Genomic DNA, 27,248 nt, shown 5'->3' with positions numbered 1-27,248 from the left:
TTATTATACACTGGGTAATTTTCAAAGCAAAAACTGAGTACAACAAAGCTGTCTCTAACAAGCTTTCTAGAAATTAATGTTCTATCTGCCGCTAATTTTCTGACACCTGTAATTGCCAATCTTTGACCTGAAACTTTTCTTTTTTTTAAACCTGTCATTTATTTGAAGTATGTAGAATGTTTCTCACGAAAGCAGAATCAATAACAGCCACTGGCTGCTAGTTTTCCAACTGGTGGTTGAGCAGCACACACTCTTTGGTATGCTGTGTTTTCATTGCTCTGAAGTTACAACACCAATTTACAGCAATTAAAATCCTTGACATCTACCTTGTACTCTGAATTTCTTTTTTTCTCACCTCATACAGTCTTTGGAAATATTTCTGTGCAAGAGAGAAGTTTTGCCAAGTATTCCTTCTTCAGAATGTATAGAGACAAGCATCCAGAAATCACAGCTACCTTTCACAGCATGAAATTTCTATCCAAAAAAAGTTAAAGGTGTTGTTTCTTTTTTTTTTTTTTCCCCCAGTTATTTGCTTTTAAACACTTCAGGGATTTGCTTTTGCACTCTTCTCTGCAAACACGAGAGATTCTCAGATAACTGGATCCCGATAATACTGGGTTGGCTGGGGAAGGAAGAGAGATCGTCGATAACCCAACCTTCACTACAAAGATTTAAGCATTTGCAACCACTATGCATGAATTCGTGATCAGCTGTGAACGTTCTCATCTTGAAAAGACTACTACGTGATTGAACAAGTCAGTAGAGGAACAGAGACTAAAAAACGGGAAAGCATGAATCCTAACTTCCATAAATAAAGTCTGACTAAGTGAAAAAGTATTTATATAATTCAATTCAGTAGGCTCCAAAAGCAACTTTAACGTGCTTAATATTCACACCATGCAGCTAAAAGCCATTAAGCTGAATATACTAATGCATTGGGATTAGTGGAAGCAGCCACTGCCTCCAAAACAAAAGTGTTGGAAATAAAGGATATACTTTATATAAATCAGATTTTGCTCAGATACTTGAAAAACAGGAGTTTACACTCAAAATTTCAGTTAGAAGACAGTCAAGAAACCTTCTTGGCAAAAAAGGCTCCACTACTTCCTATACTGTCACTACCATGCTTAGTCTTGCTAATCAGTGCCAGCAGTGGGGTTTCTGTCTTGCAGCATAAAGGCTTGACACAATTATATTCTATCCCAACAAATAAATCTGCTGTGACCCCAGATCCTCAAAAAACATTAACGTATGATGCCTCATAATCTGGTTCCATGTTTAAGCTTTGTAAAGAATTGTTGCACAGAACACTCATTACCACTTAACATTTAAGGATCCAGGTCTAAGTCCTCCCTGGTACGGCCAGTGCTACTGTTTAACCACAAAAGTGAAGTAACACATGAGCTGCAGGACTTCTCAGAAGAACCTTTGAAAAATCAAACTAAAGCAAATCACCAGCAAGCCCAACTCAGAACTGTTTTGTTCTCCTATGCAGATCTTTGTCCTGCTTAGGTAGTAGAAATTTTGTGCAAGGATGCACAGTGGAAGAATACTTAGCTCAAGCCCATGATTCCATTTTCCACAGTTTAAAAAAAGAAAAAGAAAAAAGGAGAATGTTGCTAAATACAGCTACTGACAGACCATGGAAAAAGCCTTCATATGTCTGAAAGTTTGGCATGTAGAAAGGTTTTTTTTTTTTTTTTTTTTTGGTTGCATTCCAGAAGTTACTTATTAGAATGTGTACACACAAACATAGTATGCCTGCGCGTAGGGATGCCGCCTTATTCATATACTCTACACACATAAAATATGCCTACACATTAAGCTACTACAGGAAAACTTTTAGGTAGAGATACAGTGGATGCACTTGGCATCTGGCTTTTATTACATGGCTCACCAGTGAACATTTCCAATGTGTTCAGCTCTGGCTAACAAGCTTACTGTCTCGAAACACCCCGTCTGCAGGGTAGCCTTCCTCACCGACCTCTCTCTGCAACTACCGCCACATCTCACTGCTGGGAATAGAAACCTAAACGCCAAGCTACATACATCTTACTAGGAACACCACACATGCTAGATATTCATGGTTCTAGGAAAGCCTGGTCCAGTCATATTGCCCTGGAGGAATACTTTTCCAGACAAATTGTTCATGAAGTCCTGCAAGAAAAGTCCTAAAATGCAAACCAGTAGTGAACACAGAACACAAGTATTCATTATAGTACTTTAGTCTCCGATCGAACATCCTGATAAAAAGATTACTGTGCACCACACACAAAAAAATTGTGAACTGTCTATGGGTTTGGTTTAGCTGCAGAAAGTGATATTGGTGTGGAGTGAAAAGCTGCTCAAAAAAAAAAAAAAAATCACACAATGGGACAGAAAACGCATTCCTGGTGCAGAACGTGCAGTAAACGTGCAGCTCACCTACGAGGATACAACTGATGAATTCGGCAATAGTCCATCGGGGGAGAGGGAGGGGAAAAAAATATAAGTGAGACATCTTCAAAGTCCTCCCACCATCACCACCACCCTCCTTTCATATGCTGCTACACCTGGCTCTTTTCCACCCGTTTAATGTTTTCCTACCATTTTCAAGTTTTCAACTGAGGTTCACTGACTCTCCCTGTGTTCTCCAGTTTTGAATCAGTATCTATAATAGCCAGACCTAACGTAGAAACGTACAGAAAAAAGGAGACAACTCCTCCATGGAACGATCAGTTTTAAACTACCTGGACTGGTTATAAGCATTATGTCTGCATAAAAAGATCAGTATGGGTGACGCTTCATTTAGTATCTCTTGCCCATGAATCCAAAAGATTGTGGATGAGGTTATTCCCACTGTTGCTCGACTGAATTCAAAGGAGTTACGACTCTGAACAACGTCCCCTGACTAGTGGTTTTTGACAAACTTTTATTATTTCTGAATAAACTGTCCTCCTCAGTCCTCTGATAGCTGTTATCATCCAGACTTTTATTGAGCAATATGGTTTTTACCAGTGACAGCCCATACATGTTTATCATCCACAGTCAGAACAGCAATAAAGCATCATTAAATTAAACCTAGGTCTTACCTGGTCTTTTTTAGACTTGTGTGAGGAAGCAACGTGAGCCAGATACTGAATGACCTTCTTGGTGTTCTCGGTCTTACCAGCTCCCGATTCACCTCTGTAAAGTAAGAAAAAACAAAAACAAAACAAAACATAGGGGGACACATTTCTATCTCTGATCCCCGAAGGGCTACAGAGCTCCTTAAATCCACACTGGCTATCAGGACACCTCTCAAAGCCAACAAAAACTGAGTGATACTACAGAGTGGTATCACTGCAGCTAGGCTGCAGGTTAGCCCTCAGCCAGTTTGCCAGTGGGTATGGGTTCTATATGAGGGCACAAAGGATGGAATGTAAACAACTATGTTCTGTGGTCACCTGGACACAAAAATTGCCAAGTGGCAGAGGAATAATCCAGAGGCAACTGTAAAGCTAGGGGTGAAAGGCAACAAAATGAATCTTTCTGTAAGAAAACTCCTGACTGGGGGCCAACTGAATTTGTTGTGTCTAGATGATAAACTGCTGTAACAAATAAGAGTATCTATTTATTACTTATCAGCCTCATCAGTATGAATACTCTTAAACGCAACAGCTGCATCAAATCTTAAGGAGTTCTCCAAGCCTTTTCCATTGACAAAGCCTTATTCTTCAGGAGCTTGGGCACAAAGGTTATTTCAAAACTTCCTTTCTTCCTGCAGCTCCCATGAAAATTATCCTGTAGAAAGGATTAAATACATATTGGAGGACCTGTAGCAGGGCCTTCCTTAACTCTTCATTATTACCTGACTTACTGAGCCCACCCCAGGCACTTACTATCAAGAGAGACCTCCAACCAAGATTTTTAACACAAACCTTGATATCCACACAAGTTGGCAACTGTATATACTCACGTGCAAAGGATGGACTGATCCTCTCGGTCTAGAATAAAATTTAAAACAGTAGTCAGACTAAAACTTGAACAGAAAATTTCTATGACAGATAAATACCAACATCTAAGACATAAACAGGAACTAGTAAACTCAACAAGCATTGACAGAAATACGGCCAGGTAAACCCTTTTTGGGCAACCAACCTCCCACATCTGCCAAAGTTAAATTGCAATGGTGCCATTATGTTTTCTTCATCCAGAAAGAACATTGGTTGTATCATTTTTTCTACAAACAGGCAATAACACTCCCAGTGAAGGTTTCTTTACCACTGAGATATACCTGGATGTACATCTACTAGTTATTCACTCCCTTCTCCCCTTCAATTATTCTGGACCCATACTGATGTTCAAAAGCAATCAGCAGAGCAGAAAAAACAGAAGAGAGATAGGGCAGGTGGAAACGGGACATGAACCATTAAAAATCCCAGAGTACCAAAAGCTCACATCAAAGAGAGGCTTTCACCCCAGAAAGAAACACTGGAAGCTCAGTGAGCAATTGTTGTTACTTATTTTATACAGGATGGGCTTGAAAGCTAGAATGCTGAACAGCAGCCTAAGTGCTGTACAGCTGATGTACTTGTGGCAGCATCCCCTCTAGCATTAACTGAGCAGCTGATAATAGTCGAAACCTTTTCTTTTTCATATTGACATGCCACGAAAATCAGGAATGGGGATGGGATACTGAATGCTAAACAGTAGACATACTAATTCCTGGGTTCATTTCCCAGCTGTGGATGATGAAATCTTTCCAGTCACAGAACTTCCTTCAACCAGCTTATCCACCACTATCTTCTCCAACATCTGTAACCTCCTTTCAGCTTTCACCTCTGATTCTACTTTCTCACGAGCAGCCCCGACTAGTCTTTCCACTGTCTTCATCCTACTGCTCCCCCACCACTTCTCTGCAAAAACGCTCCCCTACTTCTGCCTTGATTTCACTTTGCATCCTCCCTTCCATCCTGCTTCCCCCTCCAACCACCCCCAGCCTGCATCACTTTCTCCTCAATGCCACCAGGAACCAGCCATGAGCACCAGGCAGACCGGAGAGTGCCTGTGCCTAGCACAACTCTAGTAGCTTCTTGTAGGAGTCACAGGGGAAGAGAGACCGGTCCAGACACTGAACGCAGAGGAACTAACCGCAAGTCATGCACGTAGTCCTGCCTCACACGAGAGCTATTGAGACACTCACGGAACAGACTAAGCCATCAGCCTTATTTATTTTGCTTAAGAGCAGTGAACTATCAGATTCATCCAGTCTGAGAGCCTGAGTACCACAGCAGTTATATTTTGTCTACTTATTGTTCTTTTTACATACTGAGCTTCAATTTTGTGTCAGACTCGAGTCTAACCTCTTAAAAGACAGCAAGCCTCAAACATCCACAAGGAGAAAATATCACTGAATTCCTCCAACAAATTATTTCAGCAATGGTAGCTTTCATCAGTAGGTTTATGAATGTGACTATCTCCATATTTTAGCTCCTGGTTCTTTCTCTTCCTTTCTCCAGTAGCTTAGAGAAAGGAAGTGCACTCAGCATTCTCCTCACCAGACACACACTTGGATGATGTAATTGAGTCACCAAGCTCAAGACTTTTGTGTGAGATAAAGAGACTGAACTCTAATTAGGGAAGGCTTTATAGTTTCAAGTACTTGGGCTCTATCTGACTACTTTCTATAGACTTTAACACTGCCACCACAAGTGAATTTAGCATGAAGGCCATATTCAACAAGAAAAAACCTCCTATAAACTCAGTTTATATAGAGAGAAGCAATCTAGTTTTTGGACACATTTTCATGGAATATAGAAGGCAGGAGAACCTATCAAATTTGAGATTCAGTCTTTTCTTAAATTATTCTGCAGCTGCTAATGGAAACATTAGATTCGTATACTACAAATAAGTAATTCCTGCTCTGAACCTTCTTTACTGGAAACTGATTATATGCAGATGAGCATTAAAGTTTAGAGGAAAATAATCTGCTTTGCTGCAGGTATCTTTCTCAGAAAGAGCTGATCAGCCCTAGGACTAGACGTAAGCAAGCAGAAGAAAATGGTCACTCAAATAGTTTGGGCTCAGCAAACAACTAAGTGTCCAAAACTAGATAATGCAGCTTTGTAAGCGCTGTGCATTCATTTTTTTTCAAGTGCTGAATTTTATTCATTGCCTTTAAGATATGTACCCTTTTGCTGAAGGGCAGGTGAAGAGCAGATGTGAGCCAGCCCCAAAGGCCTCACCCATTCAAGGTTCCCAGCGGGCCAGTGGCTCAGCAGGCACACGCCAGCCCTCTGTGTGACTGGGCACTTTGAGGGTGGATCGGGGAATAACTAGTGACTCATTTATGGATTGCCTAAGGAAATGTATTCTGCAGTAGCGCGACACCCGGGTGCAATTCTGTACCACAAAGCAGTTATGGTAAGAAGAAAAGGTTGTGCCTCTGAATAACATTTGACTTTCAAAAGCTTGACTACAAACAAACAGTCCGTTTGTCCTAGAAAAGCTTGTCTTTGCATTCAGGTACTTCTAAGAAGCCTATTAAGAGAGGATAAAAAAAAAAAAAAGAGAGATGTCCTTAAGGGTGGCACTCCTCACTCCTGGACGCCAACTTTGGTGTTGGAATGATGACCTGGAGGTCCTCACACAGGCAGTGGAGCCCTAAGTACTTACATACCACATGCCTCTCCCTTCCCTCTCCTCCAAGATAGGATCCTCATTCCAGCAAAATACATTGATAAGCAGACAGGCAAACCTAAGTGCTAAACAGAAAAAGAGATGACCAACATCAGATAACCCTCAGAAGCTCTTTGGCATTGAGCCCTCTGGATCACAACAGGTTCTGCTGTAGTTAACTGAGAAGCTCTTGTAGAGCCTCACTGCAAAGGGAATAAGAGGCACCAGCTCTCCGGAGCTACCTAAGGAAGTCACAAAGGGATGAGCATAGGATCCTTCCACACCCCAACACAGAGCGAGGTGTTGCAAGGCAGGAAGAGCCACAGACGGTGTTCAAAAGCCCTCTCTTGCACTGGGCTTTCCTCCCCCAAGCACTCGCCCGGTGGCCTGCTGCAGCTGCGTTAGTCACCTCCGCTGTAGGGCAGCCAGGAGGTACCTGCGAGTGCAGGCAAGCCACCGGCAGCGCGCAGACGCTGCCTTAAAAGGCAACATTCCTGTTTGCAATCCGGGGGAAATTCTTTCCCAGGACGGCAAAGCAGCAGTCATTGGGATAGCTGGAATTCTTCTAATTGTGTACAGACAGACAACTGAATAATGTGTTGAGCAACAGGAAATTGGAGCCTACCAAAGGGCCAAAGAGCTAACAAACACAAAAGCATAACTTTTAGACACGCTTCCAATTAGGACCCGCCGTAAATGCCAATATTTATTCTCCATACAATACCGACTTGTGCCGTCATGAATCAGAATGCTATTGCCCAGACAAGAGGCCACCTCCAACTCCCCCCCACCTTTTTTTTTTTTTCCTAGGGGATCATTCAACATGGGCGTACTGCACAGCTTCAGTCAGCACTTGCCTTTACTCCATTGTCGGTTGTGCAAGCAACCTACTCAGCAGAAGAGACTGTGCTGGGCACCATAAACTTAGCTGCTTGCAAGAACACAATCAAGGAACGCCTGATTAAAAGAAATCTGCATCTGCTTTTCCATCCTAAACAGAGTCACTTATTAAGAACAATCCAGAATAACAACTCATTAGTTAATTATAGCAACAGCTCTGTATTTCAGACCAGCTGGCAAGGAAAGCTTTTTTATCTAGGGCTCCTCTTTAGCTCCCATCACCACAGTATTCAAGTGATCATAAGAAGCAGCAGCCTCAAGCACCCAAAAACTCAGGAAGTCTGACATCCTGCAAATTTAAGCTGTACAGCAGTATGGTACAATAAGATCACTAGATTAATTTTACTATATTTTTGAAAATATGATATCTAACTTATTATCGACTTCCTTCAGCCCTGAAATAAAAGACCTCATTTTAGGCTGCTTCCAGGACCTCTTCACACACATTAAAAATTAAAATTAAAATCAAAAATTTAAATTAATTAAAAGCCAAAATTTGTTTTGACAAGACAGACATCTCATATATTGGAAGTCCTCAGCCAAAGACTCTAGTGCAAAATAATAGATTGGAGGGAATTCTGAACTGCCGTAGTGGAATATATTGGCATGGGTGATAAATGAACGGAGCCCCAGACTCCTGGATTTTGTTTTTGGATGTCTTGGGCTGGGAGAAGGAAAAGGTTGCCAGGCTAGCACCGTGGGATGTTCTGTAACTGAGATGTGTAGCCTAAGAGGCCTTTATCAGCCACTTCCTCCGCCTGAGCGACTGGTTCCCGGCCTGCTCATGGCCATAAAAGGAGAAGTAATATAGCGCGCACGCTGCGCTGACATCATCTCCCCGGCTAAGAGGAAGCCTAGCTGAGAGGCAAAGGCTTGGCTTGCGATCCCCTGCCTATAGCTGACTCATTAAGGCTGAGAGCTTAACCATAGCGAGGTGGTACCACCCACCGCCCAACCGCCACGCTCTGGCGCAGCGGAGGAGCCTGGCCCTCTGGGTTTCCGTTACTGCAGCGCGCCCCCGAGGGCCCGCGGCCCGGCTGAGGCGTCTGCCTGCTGACCGACCTGAAGCGAGGAGGGGTGGAAATGTGTGCTCCAGCCATGCTGTAGCTTCAGTTCTCACTCTCCTCAAGCTGCTCTTCTGAGCTCAGTGTCGTCTAACAGCCAGCGTCCTCCCCTCAGGGCTCTGAGGCATGAGCAGCCCCAGGCACCCGACACCGCTGCGCTGCTCGGAACAACCCCGCTGGCATAAAATCAAACAGATTCACAGCGGTGCTTTAACCTACGTGCTGGTTTGAGATCCTGACGCTGGTTTGAGTGTCAAAAACGCTCCTGGGAAACACCAGAACAGAGCACGAGAGCTTGCTTTTGCACTGTCATTTAAGGAATGCATTAGAGAAGAGTTTCAAAATGCTAATAACCCATCATTAAGTACAAGGGGAAAAAAATCAAATGACGGACAAGCATAGCATATGCAAGACAGCTCTCAAAGAGCAGAACTTCTAGATATGAAAAAGGAAAAAGCCACTTGATTCAGCAGGACCATGGCAGGGCCAAGATTCAGCTTTGCTGTATGTGAAGTTTGAGGACAAGCACAAGGAAAAAGAAAAACTTTCATTTCAAAAAATGAAACACATCCTACTGGGTCAAATGCAAATATTTATTTCCCCAAGCCATTTCTGGACTAAGGCCCATACCCCTTTCTGTAGCATTCCACAACTGAATCTGGAGATAGCAAAACAGGAAAACAAGTTAGGCTGTAATTTTCGGTTACACAAATGTTTATGAAGTTCTGACAGGAAAGAAAAACTGGTATACGGCCTGCAAAAGCTCAGGCTGCTCATGATACTAAAACAGCATACAGCAGGGAAACCGACAGAAAGGGCTGAACTATTACATAAGTGACTGCCAGAAGGCTCCTGCTCTGGTTTACAGGAATGAAGCAAAAAGGGTGTGGTAACTACTAAAAAACAAGCGGGCAATGGACTCTTTTAGCTCCTTGTTCTATTGAAAACCACATTTCAAGAGAGATTTTTTTAGAGTTGCAGTTAGAAATCTCGAACGATTCAAAGCATGTAAAACATCTCAAGAAAATCAGAAACTACATGTGTTTTCTTGCAGTTTGCACACAAACACCATCAAATGACCATCCTCCATAATTACTATCCAAATTTAACACTGCCCTTTGCATCAGAAATTTGGACAAATCTTGGGAAAAAAACTAGTGAAACCAAATGCTATTCTCCTTAGGTTTTAGTGGAAACAGAATTTGACCTTTACGTGCAAGTTGAAAGAGACACATCCATGCCCCTGCCTACCCACAGAATCTGAACAGCTCTGTCAATCAGGTATCCCTGAATTGGTAGGCATGCACAGAATATTGTATAGAAAATAAAGACACATTTGGGGACAGCGTAAAACACAGTGCGGTATAGCAGACAAGTGCTAATAAACAACCTAAGAAAGCAGAACTGAGACCAAGAAGTTAGAACAGAAGTGTTCTACTAGCTTGGAAACTTAAGAAACATGTAAATGGCTGAGAATTACAAATACTTCAAGGTCATGTTCTGTAGGAGCAGATCTAAAGGATGGTTTCTTGTGAAAGTGACAACTGGGTCTGAGGTGCATCTGAAGACCTAAAAAAGCAAGCTGTTTGTCTTAAAATAGCTAGCACTGTTTCCTCCCTGAATATAACAAGGCCAGTAAAGATCATGAAGGTGCTATACTTCAGTTTTTTTTCTTTTAAACACCAAATCCACAGACCGCCTAAATTCCAAGTGAATCCCAGCAAGTTGCTGGCCACATAGGCTCCTTTGCAGACTAATCCATAACAGTCAAGGAGGATTTAAGCACTGCACAATGATTTTAAGAGTTTTATTCAGTGAACCATTAGGAGCTCTATACTGACGTGGAAAAACTGGATGAGAAGTGAGATAGAGTGCATTCGCTAGCAACGTGCAGTCTGTTTTCTCTCCTACCTTTTAGTTGAGCAAGTTGAATACAAGCTTAAAAAAATGGACAGAGTACACATACAAGGGAAGAGCTCTGAAGAAAGCACTCCAGTATAACCATACTAATCCAAGCTATTACAAAGAAGTTTCAGGCACTGACAGTAAAATGGCCATCATGCTCCAGACACCAATGAAACTTCTAGCTTATTTCTAGCCTCAGTATTTGACATTAAAAATTCCTTATGTGTGCTCTGAACAGAGAAACAGGTGCTATTTGATAGCTCTAAAATGTTTTTCTTAATAGATCCTCTGGAGAACGCAAATTGAGGTAAAGAATTTACCCCTTCAATGTACATCTGCTGCTTTAGATTAATGATTTGTCTGCTCAAGACACCACTCCACTTACAGGCACTATGCTTCTTCAGTCATCAGTGCCAGAAAAGTAATTCTTCTGAAAGCAGTCAGACCTGAGGCTTCTGGCATCCAAGTTACCCAGGGAACAAAAACATTAAGACTTTTTTTTTTTTTTCTGAAAACAAAAATGTTTTTATTTTCTTCAGAACTCTGCTCTTGAAACACAAGAAGCATCTTCAAGTACCATTCAGCAAAGTAACGTTTTTACCTCATTTCTGAATCTTAATGTCTTTGGTTGGAGAAAGAAAGAAAAAAGAATCAAAAAAATTACTTTAAACATATTCTCCATTATCTTATTGCTTCAAGGAAATGCTTCTGGTGAAGTTTAACAAAAACAATTTAACCCTCTTGGGATACATGAATGCCACATGACACTTTTGCAAGTGGAGTTACTGTGGTAAACACAGAAAGAGGAGCAAACTTTGTGCATCAGCAGAGATACCCAAAAAGGGTTAAATAGTTTCTGGATTAGCAGAATTTGGACTAAAACTCTCATCTTCCTCTCCCTTCCCAATTCCTTTCCTGAAGAACCTCCCTTTGAACAGCCTGCTTATTAGAATACCATAAACTGACTGGGGAAAAAATGTAAAACAGTCCATATCAATTAACATGAAAAGCTTTTCCAGTGTGTCAGCTTAAGAGATAACGATACCCCATGCTGGAAGAAGTCAGTCTGTAGCTTGCTATCCTCCTTCAGACCATGAAGGACTCCTTGTCTTTGGGCCTCTCAAAGTATCGTAGGGAAGGCATCCTAATCCTAAATGCCTCCGGCTCATGTGGAGCACTGGACCCTTTCATGTTCTATTCTCTGTACAGATTCCTGCCATACCACTGGCTGCTGCATCAGGCCTCCCCCACTGCTAAGCAGAACTGAGAAAGTGGAATAGGAATGTTGCTTTCCATTGCCCTAGAGGCTAGCCAGGACCAGAGACATTGCAACAACCTACTCACCTTCGCTCCCAGCAGCACACACCAGAATGCTGCTGTTTTCCTTTGAAATAAGGCAGCAAATAACCCTACAGTGATCTCCAGGCATTTTTGCTATCAAATACGTACATATGAACCAACACACACAAAATTCTACCAAACCTAATTAATTGGTCAAAGCAGGCTACTTCGAAAGATAAGTGGGAATGATTTTCATGTCCAGCAAGCATTCCAACTAAACAGCAACAAGGTATCTCAAGCCAGGCAGAGAAGAGCTGAGACAAACCTCTAGATTGTCAGGATTGTTGAAAATATCATGTAGCTAGAACTGTTCTGGAAAAGGTAAACACTCCGGAAGAGCTCATAGTGACATTCCAGTGCTAGGAAAACAGTGGCAGGACTGCCAGTCTTCAACTTTGTACAACAAAAAATGGAAGACTGGGATTTCTGAGCTTTAGACACCACTTAAGGGGTGGTCTGATGGAGACACCTCATTTGAAAAAGAGAGGAATTATCCATGTAGACCAACCACTAGCTCTGAACCACTATCAGACAAGTAAACATCATCTGTCCCTTCTTGCAGAATTGTGGCTGTCCAGATATCCATTGCCACATACTGATGATATCTGGTAGGGATAAAGGACAAGATGCATAACCAAATGGTTTAACAGTTGACTGTGGAAAAAGAAAGACTTCTCTGGTCTCTTACAACAATGCCACAGAGCCTGTTTCTGATGCTATGTAGAAAATATCTTTTTTAGGGAACAATAAATTTGGTAGGGTTTAGTCAATACCTCATTTAAGGAAAATATATGTTGGTACTTCAGCTGACAAGGAGCAGGCAAGAGAGAAGGAAGTAATAAAGGAAGTGAAAGACTGATAAGAGGTTCATAGACAATTGTGCTGCTCGGTCTTTGAAGGAAGTGAGGGCACACATAGATCCAGGTTCAAGGGTTCCCCCCACACACACTCTGGATACAGCATTCCATTCAGAGCAACACTTAAGTAGTATAGGAGTATTTTCTCAAAAGCTGTCATATCTTCCACAAATTGCCATCATTACCCTGCCACCGGTCCATCTGCAGCGTGTCAATACGGCTCTCCCCTCCACACCCAAGGCTTTTACCAACACAGCTTAATTTATCCATCACGTTAGCTCTCCTGTGTGCTCTGATCCACATGGCACCACACCTTAGCAGCCTTCTTCAGCATTGCTCACATGCTAAATTTGTTTAAAGCCATAACTCAGGCAAGTGGAAGAAGTTTTTCTCGCTCCCTTTCCACTCTGGGCAACCACGTTGTTATAGTTTTCCTATGCTTGGAAGTACAAGTGGTAGCGAGGGCAGGGAAAATGCAGAATTCTTGAGAACTGAGACTAATTAGAATTGTCAATTATGTTTATTGTATCTGGCCTTTGTTCAACACCTGAGACTAATGACAAGACGTAGAGACACACACCTTAATCATCATTGCTACCCATCAGAAAATAAAGGAGTACCTAATTTATACAAACCATGCCAAATCAAACTGTCCTTTAAACGTTACAAAGCATGCCTCTGCATATAACCTAGCTAAGTACGGGAAGAAAAGCACAGAATACCTCCACATCTGAACGCTTTCCAAGTAACCCAAACACAAGCACCTTCTCTGTGAAAGACCTGCTCACAGAAGGAGGGATATGCACAGGACCTTCAGAGCTCCATTTTTAAGTTCTCAACAAGCAGATACGTGACTCTCTACTTCCCTGTGGTATGCACAGCGGGGTGGTGGGGAAACAGGTCAATCTGCTTGCTTATTTTTATTCTATACGACAACAATGGATGTATTTAATATTGCCTGATAGAAAGTTTTCTTTTTAACAGAATAAGAATGTAACCAAACAACTCATAATCGGGAAAATTAACGCTTTAAAAAGCTTTTCACATTTCAAAATGCAGGGCATACTAAGCTTGTTTCTTCCAACCATCTGCATGACTGGGTTTTAATAATTTTGTGAAACGACTCCATCAGCCAATATACATGCTTGCCCATCTAGGTCTACGATTCCGTAAGATCATCATTAAGAGAAGGAAAATTTACCACTTCAGTTCTCCTTGCCTACTTCTCTGAACTACATGCATTCACATAGTTCTGTCCTTTATGTCCAGTTTAGCTCTTGCTAAAGAATATCAGACCCTTCTGATATTCTGAAGCAAGGTTCTTCAATCCACTGGAACAGGAGAAACCTATTGAATCACCCGAGCACATGAGCCAGTACCAAGTAGGTGTCAGGCGCCTGTGAACAAGGAAGTAGCAATGCCTTTTGACAGCAGCGATCTGTTGTTCTCCTACAGTGTTTTGACTGCAACCTTGATTTGTTATTTCAACAAAAAAGCCATTACCTCAGTCAGCACTCACCTTGCATCATACTCCTGTAGGCTGTGTCTGTGATGGCATAGATATGAGGGGGCATCTCATGTCTCTTTTTGCCTTTGTACATCTCCACTATTTCTTCTGAGTATATGGGCAGGTTCTTGTAAGGATTGATTACCACGCAGAACAGGCCTGAGTAGGTCTGGGAAGAAAATGCCCCAAAAATAAAAACAGGAGTTAAAATTTGGTACACTCATGCCTTTTACCAGTGTATTACTTCCACAAAAAAAGATCATTTATAAGTGCTTCTAAGCAATATTAGAATCCCAGCAACACCTGAAGTTTTATCAACTTGGATGGTACTCAACCTTTCCAAGGTACGCAAAAAGCATCGACTGACACATTAGTCACACTGATAATCAAACTAGCCAACTCCCTAGCTAATTAACAGTCTGCTAGGAGTGGCTTTTCTTCCTCTCAACATTTTGATACTTAAGTGTCTATTTCATTACACATGATGGACGCTCAGCTCCTAGAAACATGTATTTTATGTTCTGCCTAATGTTTGTCATTCTACTGAATAGATATATCCAGTAATTGATTAGTTACAACACAATAAAACTTCACATGACAGCAAATCAGTTTTCTTACATCCAGAAAAGTTACAGATGATGCAGCAACACAGCAAGATATTACAGTAAACACAATGCAGAGATACATATTCCCTTTCACAGATGGCACTCATTAGCAGGATGTACAAGATCTTGCCCATGCTCAACACTTGTCATATTAACTGATAGCTAATACACAGGGGAAAGAACAGATAACACAACCCCAAACACCTCCCGGTGGATGAATGTTACTGGTGGCATCAAACCACTTTGTGATGTCTTAACATATTCCTTGAATAGGAGTATGGCTTGCTTATTTTCAGTTATCTCCCTGCTCACTTACACTCAGTGTACAGTAAGACAGCAGACTCTGCTCTAGCTGGGAAAGACTAGATGGGTCTCCTTTCTAGAGGGTAGAATTTTACATAAGTTTATTTGAAGAGAAGTTGTTCCTCCCTCCTACCGTTTTAATAGAATCATCATTCCAATGTAGAGAATCAAGCCAAAATATTTTCTAGAGAAAAATAAGACCAGTGTATTCCTTGGAGCTTTTCAAGATCGCTGGCCCAGGCTGAATTCAGTGTTGACTCTGCTGTGAATAGGAGTATTTCCTAGATTCCTAGATGTTCTAAGAATAGCATTCCAAGACTTGCTCTTGGGGTTTAGAGCTCCCTGATAATTTTAGAGGCAGCTGTTTGAAACATCTGGATATAAGAAGCTTTCTACAGCAACTTGCAATGCTACCAGAAGAGTACATTTGGCACTTGCTGTTGCTACCACCTCTTCTATTGTTTGCTCAATGAAGACTGCTCTGATGTGGGTAAAGAGTTCTCCACAATGAGTGCAGAAAGCACTTAATCAGATTTAGCCTCTTTAGCTAGATAAAGGTAAGGACCTGACTATTGTGATGAGAAGGATGAAAATAGCATCTACTACACAGTCTTCTATCCAAAATTTCTAGGTGCTGGTTTAACCTCAGGTAATTAGCCCACCCTTCTCACACAGCTGATTCAGAATGAAAAAAATTATTTACAACAAAAAATTCTGACACAACTTTCACTCTACTTACAGGGCTTTTTTTTGTTTTTATTTAAGATCTGAGGAATATTTAAGTAACTTAGAGAAAAGCATTTCTTTCCAAAATGGGAAACTATTAAAGCTGGATGAAACGCTTTCACATAGGACTACAATTCCAGGAAGCTAAACTTCAGTTCAATTCTAATTGGGTTAGGTTTGAGATAGTGCTGGAAAGGAACTGTTTAAGAAGTTTGCAGAAACGGCCTTGGCAATGCTAGTTCCTTTAACCTCAGCTTCAGTTCTTCATCAGACAGTGCTTGCATAGTACAAAATAGCAGCTGAAAGTCTGGGTCTTTCTTTCCTGACCTTTGACTACACTCCTGGGTAGACAGGGCACAAACAAGAGGTAGAAAGCAGTCTACTCTAGAGTACCACATTCACAGTTCATACAATATACCTTTTCCTTATTTTAGGATGGGAATAGCTTACACTGATAAAACTACAGGTTCTCTTCTAACACTTCATTTGACTCCACAGGAGACCAGATGTGAAAGCAGAAGAGCAGTAGCAAACGCTGCGGTAATATTCCACATGGAATTTAAAGTCTTTTCATCTGTATTTGTATGACTTCTTTGGCAATATTTTCTGACAAAGGAGAATTGTCACTTCTTACATACGAATAGTCTAAGGGTCTGGAAGCTGGACTGAAGCACTCTGCTGGAATAGAGCAACAGTTTAGAAAAAGGAAGGCATTAATTTTGTCAGACTGATGAAGTAGGTTTGGAGGAAAACTCCATCACCTCCTGCCAGCTTCCACTTGCCAGGAGAAACACCTGAGGGAAGTTTCCTTGCAGTACAATGATCTCATCCAGACAGATGAAGGAGGATATTTTTGTCCAATAAAGAGACAACTAATCAGCACTGGGATAGGCAACTGAGGGAGGCCACCACGTCAAGACAGCTGGTCAAGCACACTGACAGAGCTATGTATCGGAAGCAAATGAATTGCGTTGAGCTGTAGGTCCTACCACAGAGAAGACAAGAGTCATCTTCATCTTATTAAAGTACAAGTAACGGCTTTTGTGCCTAAATTCCTGAATTGAACCCAACACTCCAATTGAAAGGCTCATCTATTATAAGCACAGCTGGCTTGGAGATGTGTATTTGTTTCAGACATTACTGGCTCAAAATAGGCCTCTGGCATTAACTTAAAACTACTATTTCAAATGACACACTGGAAGGCCAAATGGGAACTACTTTTATTTTAACAGCTAAACTAGCTCTGAAGAGCTGAAAGGACCATCTTCAGCATGGAACAAAGTTGACAGCATCAGAAAGGATATTTTCTAGCATCTGTTAACTTCAGTGACATAAGTAAAAGACTTAATGTTGAGTTTTGAGTTTCACACTGAATACCAATAAGGCATTCGTGTAGTTAACACAGAAGTTGAAAATGATCTTTTGATAAAAGCACTTGGAATGCAAAAGGTTAATATGAAAGTCAGCCTATCAGCAAGTCATCTCAGCACGGAACCAATGAGCACAGGGAAGTTGCAATTTGGTGTCACATTTGAGTTCTTAGCTCTTGAAATGCTTGACACTCCCTGCGCAAAATTTCTCTGCACCAGCCACAAGATTTCCCCCTTCCTTTGGTAGAATAGGTAGATGGAAAAATAAAATTTGAGGAAAAAAGCACACAAGCCTGCTGGCAAGGAAGGCAGAAAGGACAAGAACGGAATGAAATTATGCTTATGATCTTTCCATAGACCTTTATGCTAGCGATACATTGCATCTACTGTTTTCAAGAGGATTAACGATTCACCAACAGTCACTCCAATGAAAGTATTTTAAGCCTTCACGTTAATCCCCCGACTTGCTGAGAACTGCTGACAGGTAAGATCATTCCATTTCACAAGTGCACAGAAACACTGTTTTGGCAAGTCTAAGACTCTGTAATAGAGCGTTACTATTATAACTTTACATGAGTGGAGGGTGTAGGCTTGGTTTTGTTTTTCTTTTAAAACTTCTTAAAACCTAACTAGAAGAACTCACTTTATTAGAGTCACAGACCATTTCTGAAGTTTTAGAGGATATCTTGCAAGACACGTGAAAGTCTATTGCATAGTGTGCAATAAACTTCAAGATGCTATTGAGTTATTTTCAACTTATTACATAACCTAGCAATGTTTCCTGTTCTAAAAATGTTACACATATAATCTTGCACATCCTATTTCAACACAAGACCAAGATTCTTCCCTCTGACAACAGGTTTTGTAGTCAAGAGTTATTAAGCTACACAGAATAACTAACTGCATCAGCCTCCAGCCGTGTTAAGGCTCAAAATGTTGAGATCAGACAGTTACTAAATTTGTATCAGTTTTACACCTTTCAGATGTTCTCTGATGATTTACGCAGCCGTTGTCTATATGTCCTCATGCGCTCTAGAATAGCAGTGGTCACAGCACCAGACAGAATTTCTTCTAGTTTGCATTCATGTTCCTTGACTTAGGAGGCAACGGTTCAGAGGTTTCTACCTGAGGGTGAATTCCTGCTATGTGGTGTCACAGATAGCACCAGCCTCTGTTAGGGCAGAAGAGATCGTGTACAGCTTGCCTCATAAGATGACTAGGTATATCACTAGATTCCTTTGGGCAAGATGAAGAAGTAGGCATTCAAAAAAAAAAATACCCAAACATACAGAAAGACAGAGCAGAGAGTTTTTATTTGTTGCCTTTTCCATATGAAGAAAGAGGCAGCTTTTGGGCTTCAGAATCACAAAATGAGGGGAAAAAACACCTAGACGTATTTTCATCTATGACCTAATTAATACACATTTATATATCAAAATCTTTAATAGATTTTTTAATTTACTGTGAAAAACATTTCATAATGCCTTAAAATATTGAATATCCAGCATTTCTACATCCCTCTGGATTTCACTTTGGGCAGATCCATTTTGATTCTGTAAGCAGTGGGTAGTTAAAAACAAACAAACCAAGAAATGCTGGTTCCTCTTTTAAGCAGTCACTGCATCCAAACTTTGCGTTACCATCAAGTTTATTACTCATTCTATGCCTGCAGAGTATCAATAAAGTAGAGGTTACCAGGACAGACGTCTGAGGCCACACAAAGAGGAAAATCAGAAGGGAACTGTAGAACCAGTCAAGGTTCCAAGTTCTTCTTCCCCACATTTCCTTATTTATTGCTTTTGGTATGCAGCGAAGCAGTTGTTGCATGCTTTAGAGGGTATGGCCTTTGGGCCCACGCATGGTATCTTTGTCATTTCCATGGTAGTAAGAAAAATCTCTGCTCTTCTCCATTTTGGGTGGAAAAAAATAAAGGAAGTATTTCCCATCTGTAAGTTCACATATGCACATATGTCCCTCCTCTAGTAGCACACTCCAAGATCCAGAATATTTGTAAAAAACAGCTTGGCATTAGCATTCTTTCCCACTGAAGCTCCAGACGTGGGAAAAAGCAACTCAGATGTTAGGTATATTAGGACCATGTTTTTATTATTTGATTTGGTTCAGACTTCCTGTTTACCACTTTCCAACTGCTCTCACTTCTTGGTAAAAGAAAGCTAGATGGCATTCAAAACATTCTGCAAATGAAGACGTTAAAATGTTAAAGACAGATTTACCACAGCATTCCTTGAAAGCTCCAACATTAACTAGAGAGGGATTGGCATAGTTTAGTGAAAAAATTTTAAGTAGAGGGAAGAAGCTAAGTCACATGAGAATTGCGTATAGGGGAAATGAAAGGTTAACAAACATACTTTAAAAGCAAATTGATTACAGTAAGTTCTCGTACTATGTAATCAAGAACTCTTACCCCCATGGAGAAGATTACTTACATAGATCAGTCCAGAGTAGTATCTCTCCTTCAAGTTGTGAAGCACAGAAGCCTCATTCAGGCACGTCAGCTCTGCCATATCTTCCACTTTAGAGAATTTGGGAGGGTTCATCTTCTGGATGTCATCCTTATTCACCTTCACTTTCTTCCCATTCTCTGCCAACTCCACGATGGCCTCATCTCCTACTTCTTCCTTCAGGCTAGCTGCCTCAAACCCGTTCTTCTCTGAGGGAACCCATACCAGCTTCTTAGCTGCCCAGTCAGCCTGAGTCAGGGGGTTGTTAATGATGTTCTTGTCCACATAAAGGTACTTATCTGCATCTCTTTGCGCCATTGTGTTTTAGAATTGGGGACCTGCAACAGGAGAAAAAAAAAAGAAAAATACTGTTTTAAAGCTTCAAGTTGCCTTGAAAATTCCTTGCAGACAGGCACACGCTAAGTGCCCTGAGACCCTGGTTGTCAAGAGCATGCCTCCCACTCCTTGAGTTTCGTGTTAGTAAGCGCACTGGTAAGTTGTCAAACTTCCAATAAGGTCAAGGTTTTGCCTGCCAAGAGGATGTGAAAAAACAAACTAGCAAGCAGTTAAAGGAAAACAACAACAACAACACACTGACCGTTAAGCATGTGGACGCCATTATTTGGCAGAAGAGAGAAAGCACATTAAATGGCAAGCAACAAACAACTCATGACATGTGCCAAGCACCAGATACTATGTCAGTAATGTTCAGGTAAGATCAGCCCCTCACTGCTCTCTACTTGGTGGAGCAGAAAAATCACCATAGCAAGTAAAAATGATGATTAAACTTTTATCTCCTGATAAAAGATAAGCTGATTAATCAAAAATCACAGCTTCACTAGCCCATATTCCGGGCTAGACAATGCAAGAGACACACGTTCAACACACGTTCCTCCTGAAAGACACCATCAAAACTCCTCCACAAAGAGCCTTCTATTTAGTAGTTGCAAAGCTGTGGCTGGGTAGAAGATAGAGCACCATCGCCACGTGAAGAATATTTAAGCAGCATACTCAGAAAATGGCACCAGAGATTTATTGCTTCATCAAAACCAGAGCACAACTGCCAGGGATTTTCCAGTTAGTAAGACAACAACTTTATTGGTGCCATTCAGGAACCCTTTCAATCAAGAGACAGAACTGCGTTGCGTCAAGGCTCATTAACCATGTACAACAGCTTCTTTACAAGGTCCCATAAACATTACTTCTTGGATCCTTCCTCACAAATATATCAGCATCCTTAATATGTTTTTCATAACTTGGAGAGAAGCTAGAGTTCTTTAGCAAAGAACAGGAAATTAAAATACCAGTATTTGTGTCATAGAGGGCTGTCAGGAGCTACTGGGATAACTTTTCTATAGAACATACCCATATTTACGCACCAGCCTACAAATCAAACAGATGAAGCCTGTCCATAGATAACTGCAACAAAAAGATATCGAGGGCAGAACAGAAGCCGGTCAACTCCTGAGATGTGTGGGAGAGCAACGATCAATGTTGCGGCTCAGCATTCACAAGCCATGAAGCCAGAAAAACATCAGCTGTAATAAAGATGGGCACAAAATGCCCACACCAGTCGTTTGTAAGCACACAGGGAAATTCATTTTAACACACGTATCGCAGTAGGTGGTATGCAACTTTGTGCCAGATGCCATGGGCAGCTGTATATTTACAGTCTAAAGTTCTTCAGCAAACAAAGAAAAATAGAGTCACTCTATAAGTAATTGCTTCCTTTAGGTTGAGTTTAAAATCTTTGTCTTAAGCCTTAGAGGAAATGCCAAACAGCTATCCCACACTTTACCTCATCCTTCTTTCCCCAGAGGGTCACTGACACTTCCACCTCCATCACCACAATGGTGATTCTCAGAGCTTTCCACTGGCTTTCCACGTTTTTTTTTGAAAAAAATCCCAATTTGGACTGGTACACAATGAAAAGACTTTCTGCAGGCAGATGTAGCAATCAAGAGCTGATTGAAAACAAAAACCTTATTTGCCAAGAGAACCCCAAGACCAGACTACAATAGCTAGCCTGACAATGCAAGTAGGAAATAGAGAAGGGTAACGATTCAACAGAAGATGTCAGGAGTCCCTGAGAATGCAGAGTATCTTCTGCAGGTTGTGGCCAAAGGGTTTAAAAAAAAAAAAAAAAAAAAAAAAAAGAGGAGGAGGAAAAAAAAAGAAGTAAGAATTCAATTGTGTTCAGAGTTGTATCAGGTTTGGCAAAGCAGCAGCTGTGCTCTACCCTCCATTACACAGTTTCCTGCCTATGCAACTCCCAAGAATCTAACCAGTTGCCTTTTTTGGCTATAATCAGGCAGGACACAGAGGCAGTATGCTTCAGCTCAATTCAGTTTCATCATTTCCTGAGGAATCCTAAGTAACCAGCCATCCGAAGTGTCCTGCGTTACACTCAGACACAGTCCTCACCCCCTGGCTGTTAAGAGTCCATGCAGCCAAGACACCCTGGAGATTTGTTCTGGGATAAAGCTCTTTATGGATGTGCAATAAATTAAGACCACAAGAAAGATTTCAAAGGGGTATCCCCAGCCAGTTCTAGATCCTAAGACAACAAATGCATGCTGGCAGCTACAGAGATCAGTCAAATCCCTTACAGGAGGAGAACCCCTGAATTATCGCAAAAACAGCAAAACTGCATTCTTCAGCCCCTAAAGGGACCGCTCTGTAGCACCTACCCCTTTCTTCTTCCCAGCACTGAAAACAACAGCTAGCCAAGTAAGAAGACAAATGGCCTAACGTGGCTGTTGTAAAATCTCACCAAACACTAAGTTTCTTTTAGTGTCAGTGGTACTAAACAGCAAGGAGATTAAAAGAAGGCAGTCTGCACCTCAAACCTTAAACAGTCTTGAGAATTACCGTACGGCACGGCAGCAGAACACAAGTTTTCTTCTCACCACCTCAGACTGGTTTTCTGTGCTCCAGGATGGAAGAATCCTCAGGTAGCAGATGTACGAAGCCGGAGGATCACGCTGAGGTAACCTGCTATTAGCGCTGTCCTCAAGGCTGACTTCTACCCCACAGGGCCTCTAAACTAGCAATACCACAAACCAACCATTCATTTGCCTCGTCCACAAGATCAGCACCAATGGAGGAATCAGATTCAGCAAGTTCTGTCTCGTGGTCTCCAAAACCTATCCTCCTAGTTTGGGCCACGTGTCACTGGGTACTTCTAAGGACTCCGTAAGCGACAGTCAGTCCAATAAACACCTGCAGCTGACAACGACCCTCTTTTGAATGCAAGTTGTTCCCATTTTAGGAACAAATTAGGAAGCAATTTGTTTGCCTAGGAGGTTGCATTTTGGGTGTAAATAATTGTGTGGGGCAAGGACATTTATCTACACATGGCTACTGTGCAACCATCAGATAAGAGTACTGCTAATAATATTATTTTTAATGCAATACCAGTCTACAGGTAGCAGACAAAAAATACAGAAGGAAGACAGGCTATCCTTGTTTTGAGTTCAAATGCCTCCTTCCTAGTATTGTTTCCAAAAATGAAATACTAGAGTCACTTCCCTATTAACCCAGTGTGCTCCCTCAGTGTGCTTCCTAGCAGCCTGAGAACAAGGTGGTCAAACAGTGCTGCCTTTCCCCATTTCAGGTGCCCAAAGAGACATTTAGCTAGCTACAGAATTGCCCCAAAAAAGCCATACAGTTACAGATGGAGGAAAAGTGATCCATCCAGTCATGGATAACGCCTTGGCCCCCTCTTATTATCTAGTTCAACCTTCAAAAAACTGCGAGAAACCTCTGCACACGCACTTCCCTGCAGATTCTTTTGAGATGAATAAACTAAATGGTGGCTTTGTGTTGAGATGCTATGCATTCCCTTTGAACTAGGCAGAATTACCCCAAAACCTCATTTGAATTCATCATACGGATAGAAGTTTGCCTTAGACTTCCCCACAATTTCATACCTTTAAGGCTCAAATTACGAGATGCTTCACACGCTCCTCTCCCTACTTAATGCATCAAGTGCTCCCCAAAAACCTAGAGACACACCTTGTCCAGCTTGGAAAGCCCAAAAAGCTGCCTCTGTTAGAGGTCCTTTCCTTTGAGTGAGTGTTTTGCAACTGCTATAAGCACTGAGCGTTATCTGTTTGCAATTTAATTTTCCAGAACTATTTGTATTATCTCCCCCCCCGCCCCCCGTTTACTCTGTCAGCAGCCACAGAACTGTTGTTTCTGGGACTGAGCCACTGCTCCACAGGATGAGCTCGTGCTAGGCCAACCTAGCGAGGTAAGGGCTGAAGTGGATGCAGAATTCCTAGTAAGAAGAGCTTTAACGGCAACAATGACAGCATCACATTTACTAACGGCATCGGGGCACTAGGCAAGGAAAGGACCTGAAGTCCCCCAAACTGCTGGTGAAGTTGAGATAGCCATGCTGTTCTTTGTAGGTTTCAGATTTTTTTTTCAGGTAAGGGTGATGAAAAGACTGAACGCTAAATAGCAACGCAAACACATTTGGACTAAAACAACTCCTTTTGTTTACACAGCTCACATTTTGAAGCATTTCAAGAACAAAGTCCCCATGTTCTTCTCCACGCTGCCTTACCTTTAGCAGGGTGTGACAGAATAGGATACAACACAAAAAGCCCTTTGACAGAGCAAAGGAATGCACACCTTTTCTTCAGGCAGGACAAGACTTTCACACTAGGAAACTACAGCATTACCAGTCAGTTACGCTTCCACTTCAGTTACAACTAAACTTTGCTCGGCTGAAGAAACTTGACTCTTTGTTAGCACACAGCATTTTAAAATAATCCCATGTTGAGAAGAGGCTGGTGATTCAAACTAAGTTTGGTCAGGAACATTCATCCGCCAGGAATCCCTGTTAATGTGCAATCCGAACAGCTAATACTCGCGTTAGTTTTGCGAACTCAACTATTTCACTTTCCCCAGTCAGCTGAACACAGTTCATCAACAGAAACAGTTGCATTAAATGCAACTAGAAAGTACAGTAAGTAGACTTTTTTGGGCCAGGCTGACAACCGTGAGCACAAACCAACAGCAATAAAAAATAAATAAATCCCAGCCCGACTCATTCCCTTGGATTCTCTAAGAAACTGTTCAGTTCTCGCCTGCTTAGGACATAGGAGACAGACACTTCACAGCTCCCCTTGCCAAGACGTTGGAGGGAAAGAAAACTGTGAAGTTTGCTAGCACCAACTACTCCGCTCGGTAGGTAACACCTAGACAAAAACCCGAGTCTGAATCACTGCGGGTGAGAAACGAATCTCGGCGGGAGGAGGAGAGGAAGGGAAGGGGGCACCAAGGGTCTGTCTCTTTCTGCTCATTTCTCAGCCACGCTGTGACACACCTGGGCCTGATGCTCCTGAAAAAAATCCTCAGGGACCATGAATTTCATGGTCCCATGAATTTAACCCACTGGAGAATACATCAGACAAGGCCACGAAGTCACAATTCGCACTCCCTCCGATAGCCCCCTGAGCTGCAGAGGCATTTGGCTACGCTCACCCTTTTTGTTCAACTCGCCGCGCTGCCACCCTGACTCATTACTTCTAGCTCAGCTTTAGCTGGGATTCATAATGGTTGCTATTAGGCTTACTGTAGCTCGCTGCTTTCCTCCCGAGTCACATTCTGACGCACAGAATACATTGTTGAAAGACAAATTTCACAACTGCAATGCAGATTGCTGGCAATTATTGTTGCACATTCGCTTTGACTGTAGCGCTGCCCAGACTTGCCAGCTCCCGTGTTTATTACTGTAAGCTGAACACAAGGTAGAGCACTGAAGCGCTTTCTCTCTAAGCACAGGGCTCCAGGAATGCAGAAAGGAGGAACACAGGTATCTGAAGCACCAGTGATACCCGTGTTACACAAGAGTGACCTACCGACCAGGCTGCACGTAAGACAGAAGGGAATCCAAGGGGATTCTTTCTTCCAGGTGGCCTAAAGGTGCCTTGCAGGTATCATCAGAACAGGGAGCACAGAATAAACATTTCTCAATTTCTGCACATCCAGTTCTTTTCATCAGCTGTCAAGCACCACTCTCTGGTATGTGTGAGGCAGCATTTGCACATTCTGCTGTAACAGCTGACACAGGAGGTTTGCTCGGCAAAGCTGGGACTTTTCATGGCAAATTGCAACCACCACAAAGCCACACACAAGGAAGACATGGTCTTTACAAGCCAGCTTAGTCGTTGCCTTTTCTCTCCACCGTTCAAGTGGAGAGCAAGATTAGATGCCCATTGCAAACAGGAGTTACCGGTGGAGTGCACAGAGATGTAACACAAATCAAGGCTAATCTGAAAAGGCTGGGCTTGGGTGCCAAACGTTGGAAGTGGGACAGCAGAGGTTTCACCATGGACTATATAAACACAGAAAAGGTCTTGGGCAACTGCACTGCAAACTCGAAAGAAATTTAATCAGTGCAGGAGCAAAATTATAGGCAAATATGGCCAAGCAAAGCTCCCTAACTAAGCTAATGCTACCCTGTATTTTAATGGTACCTTCAGTGAGGCACAGCCACATTACAAGGTACATGGCACCAAGAGAGTTAATCAGTTTTAGTTGTTTAAACACCCCAAACGCGGGTTTAGGGAGGGGGAGGGCAGCCTTCTGTTAATTTCAAGTCCAGTCTTTAGCATGACAAAGCTAGGCTGGCTGCCACCCAACCCCATTCACTTTGAATAAATATTCGAAGTTTACAATCCTGCATAATACACTTTCTGCAACTGTTGTTTCTCATTAGCGTGTGTACAGTAAATGCCTTCTCAGCAGAGGAGAGAATTCCTCTTCCAGAGACAGTGTGCCCACAAGGAAAACATTCCAGGGGGAGAACACATTCTTCGTGACCACTCAGCAAAGTAATCCCACTTAAGGAGACAGCTGTAGTTCAGAAGACTGCAGCCCATCCCTGCTGTTCGGGCTGTTTTGCTGGCAGACTTGTTTTCAGGAGGCAGAATGGACTGCAAAAAGTTCTGAGCAGGCATGCAGAATTCCCCAGGGACGCTGCAGGAGAGAGGGGGAAGAACCTGGAAAGTTTCAGCCTGTCCTTGTTATCTCCGGGTCACTTTTCATCCCTTCCCTGATAACTCTGATTTAAGGCTACAAAGATATCTGCCAAGAGCTCTCAGCGGCACAAGGCAGATCCGCCAATAGACGGTTTGGTATCAGCTAGCACCCCTATCATCTCTGTCAACTCCAGCTTTCATCACAAGAGGGAACAAGGAATAAAATAATTATTACATCTAGTTAAAAGACAGGGAAGAAAAATACAGTTTTGGTCCAGTCTTTTGGAGACAAATATTTAGCATGCGTGTGGCTAATGATATCAAGTTATTCTGGCTATCCTTGCTTCTGTTAACTAAGAACTTGCTTTGCTCTCAGCATCACTAATAGGAATTTTCTTCCAGCTCATATCAGAAAGAACTAAGAACTACATCCAATACACCTGGAAACCATTTCCAAAAGGGTTTCTTTCTGGAGGACCAACCTTCTCCAGGCACTAACAGCCCAACTTCTTGTGCAAAACCCTACCTGTGTACAGCCTTCTGCTGTATCTCCTACTTCCTTGTTTCAAAGTCT

General features: G+C 42.0%; 1 protein-coding gene across 1 annotated transcript in view; it reads right to left on the bottom strand.

Annotated features, from left to right (window-relative positions):
- MYH9 (myosin heavy chain 9) overlaps positions 1-27,248 on the bottom strand; it is a 69,560-nt gene that overhangs the window by 34,767 nt on the left and 7,545 nt on the right. Inside the window, exons 2-5 of the mRNA XM_035340098.1 lie at positions 19,665-20,017; positions 14,226-14,382; positions 3,938-3,965; positions 3,072-3,165 (exon numbers count right to left, since the gene is read on the bottom strand). Coding sequence (XP_035195989.1) covers positions 3,072-3,165; positions 3,938-3,965; positions 14,226-14,382; positions 19,665-19,997 — 612 coding nt within the window. The 5' untranslated portion in view covers positions 19,998-20,017. The remainder of the gene's footprint in view (positions 1-3,071; positions 3,166-3,937; positions 3,966-14,225; positions 14,383-19,664; positions 20,018-27,248) is intronic.

The sequence above is a fragment of the Oxyura jamaicensis genome, chromosome 1, assembly GCF_011077185.1.
Source record: "Oxyura jamaicensis isolate SHBP4307 breed ruddy duck chromosome 1, BPBGC_Ojam_1.0, whole genome shotgun sequence".
Taxonomy (NCBI): domain Eukaryota; kingdom Metazoa; phylum Chordata; class Aves; order Anseriformes; family Anatidae; genus Oxyura; species Oxyura jamaicensis.
The sequence above is the reverse complement of the archived record's forward strand: the minus strand, read 5'-3'. Positions and strand labels throughout refer to the sequence as shown.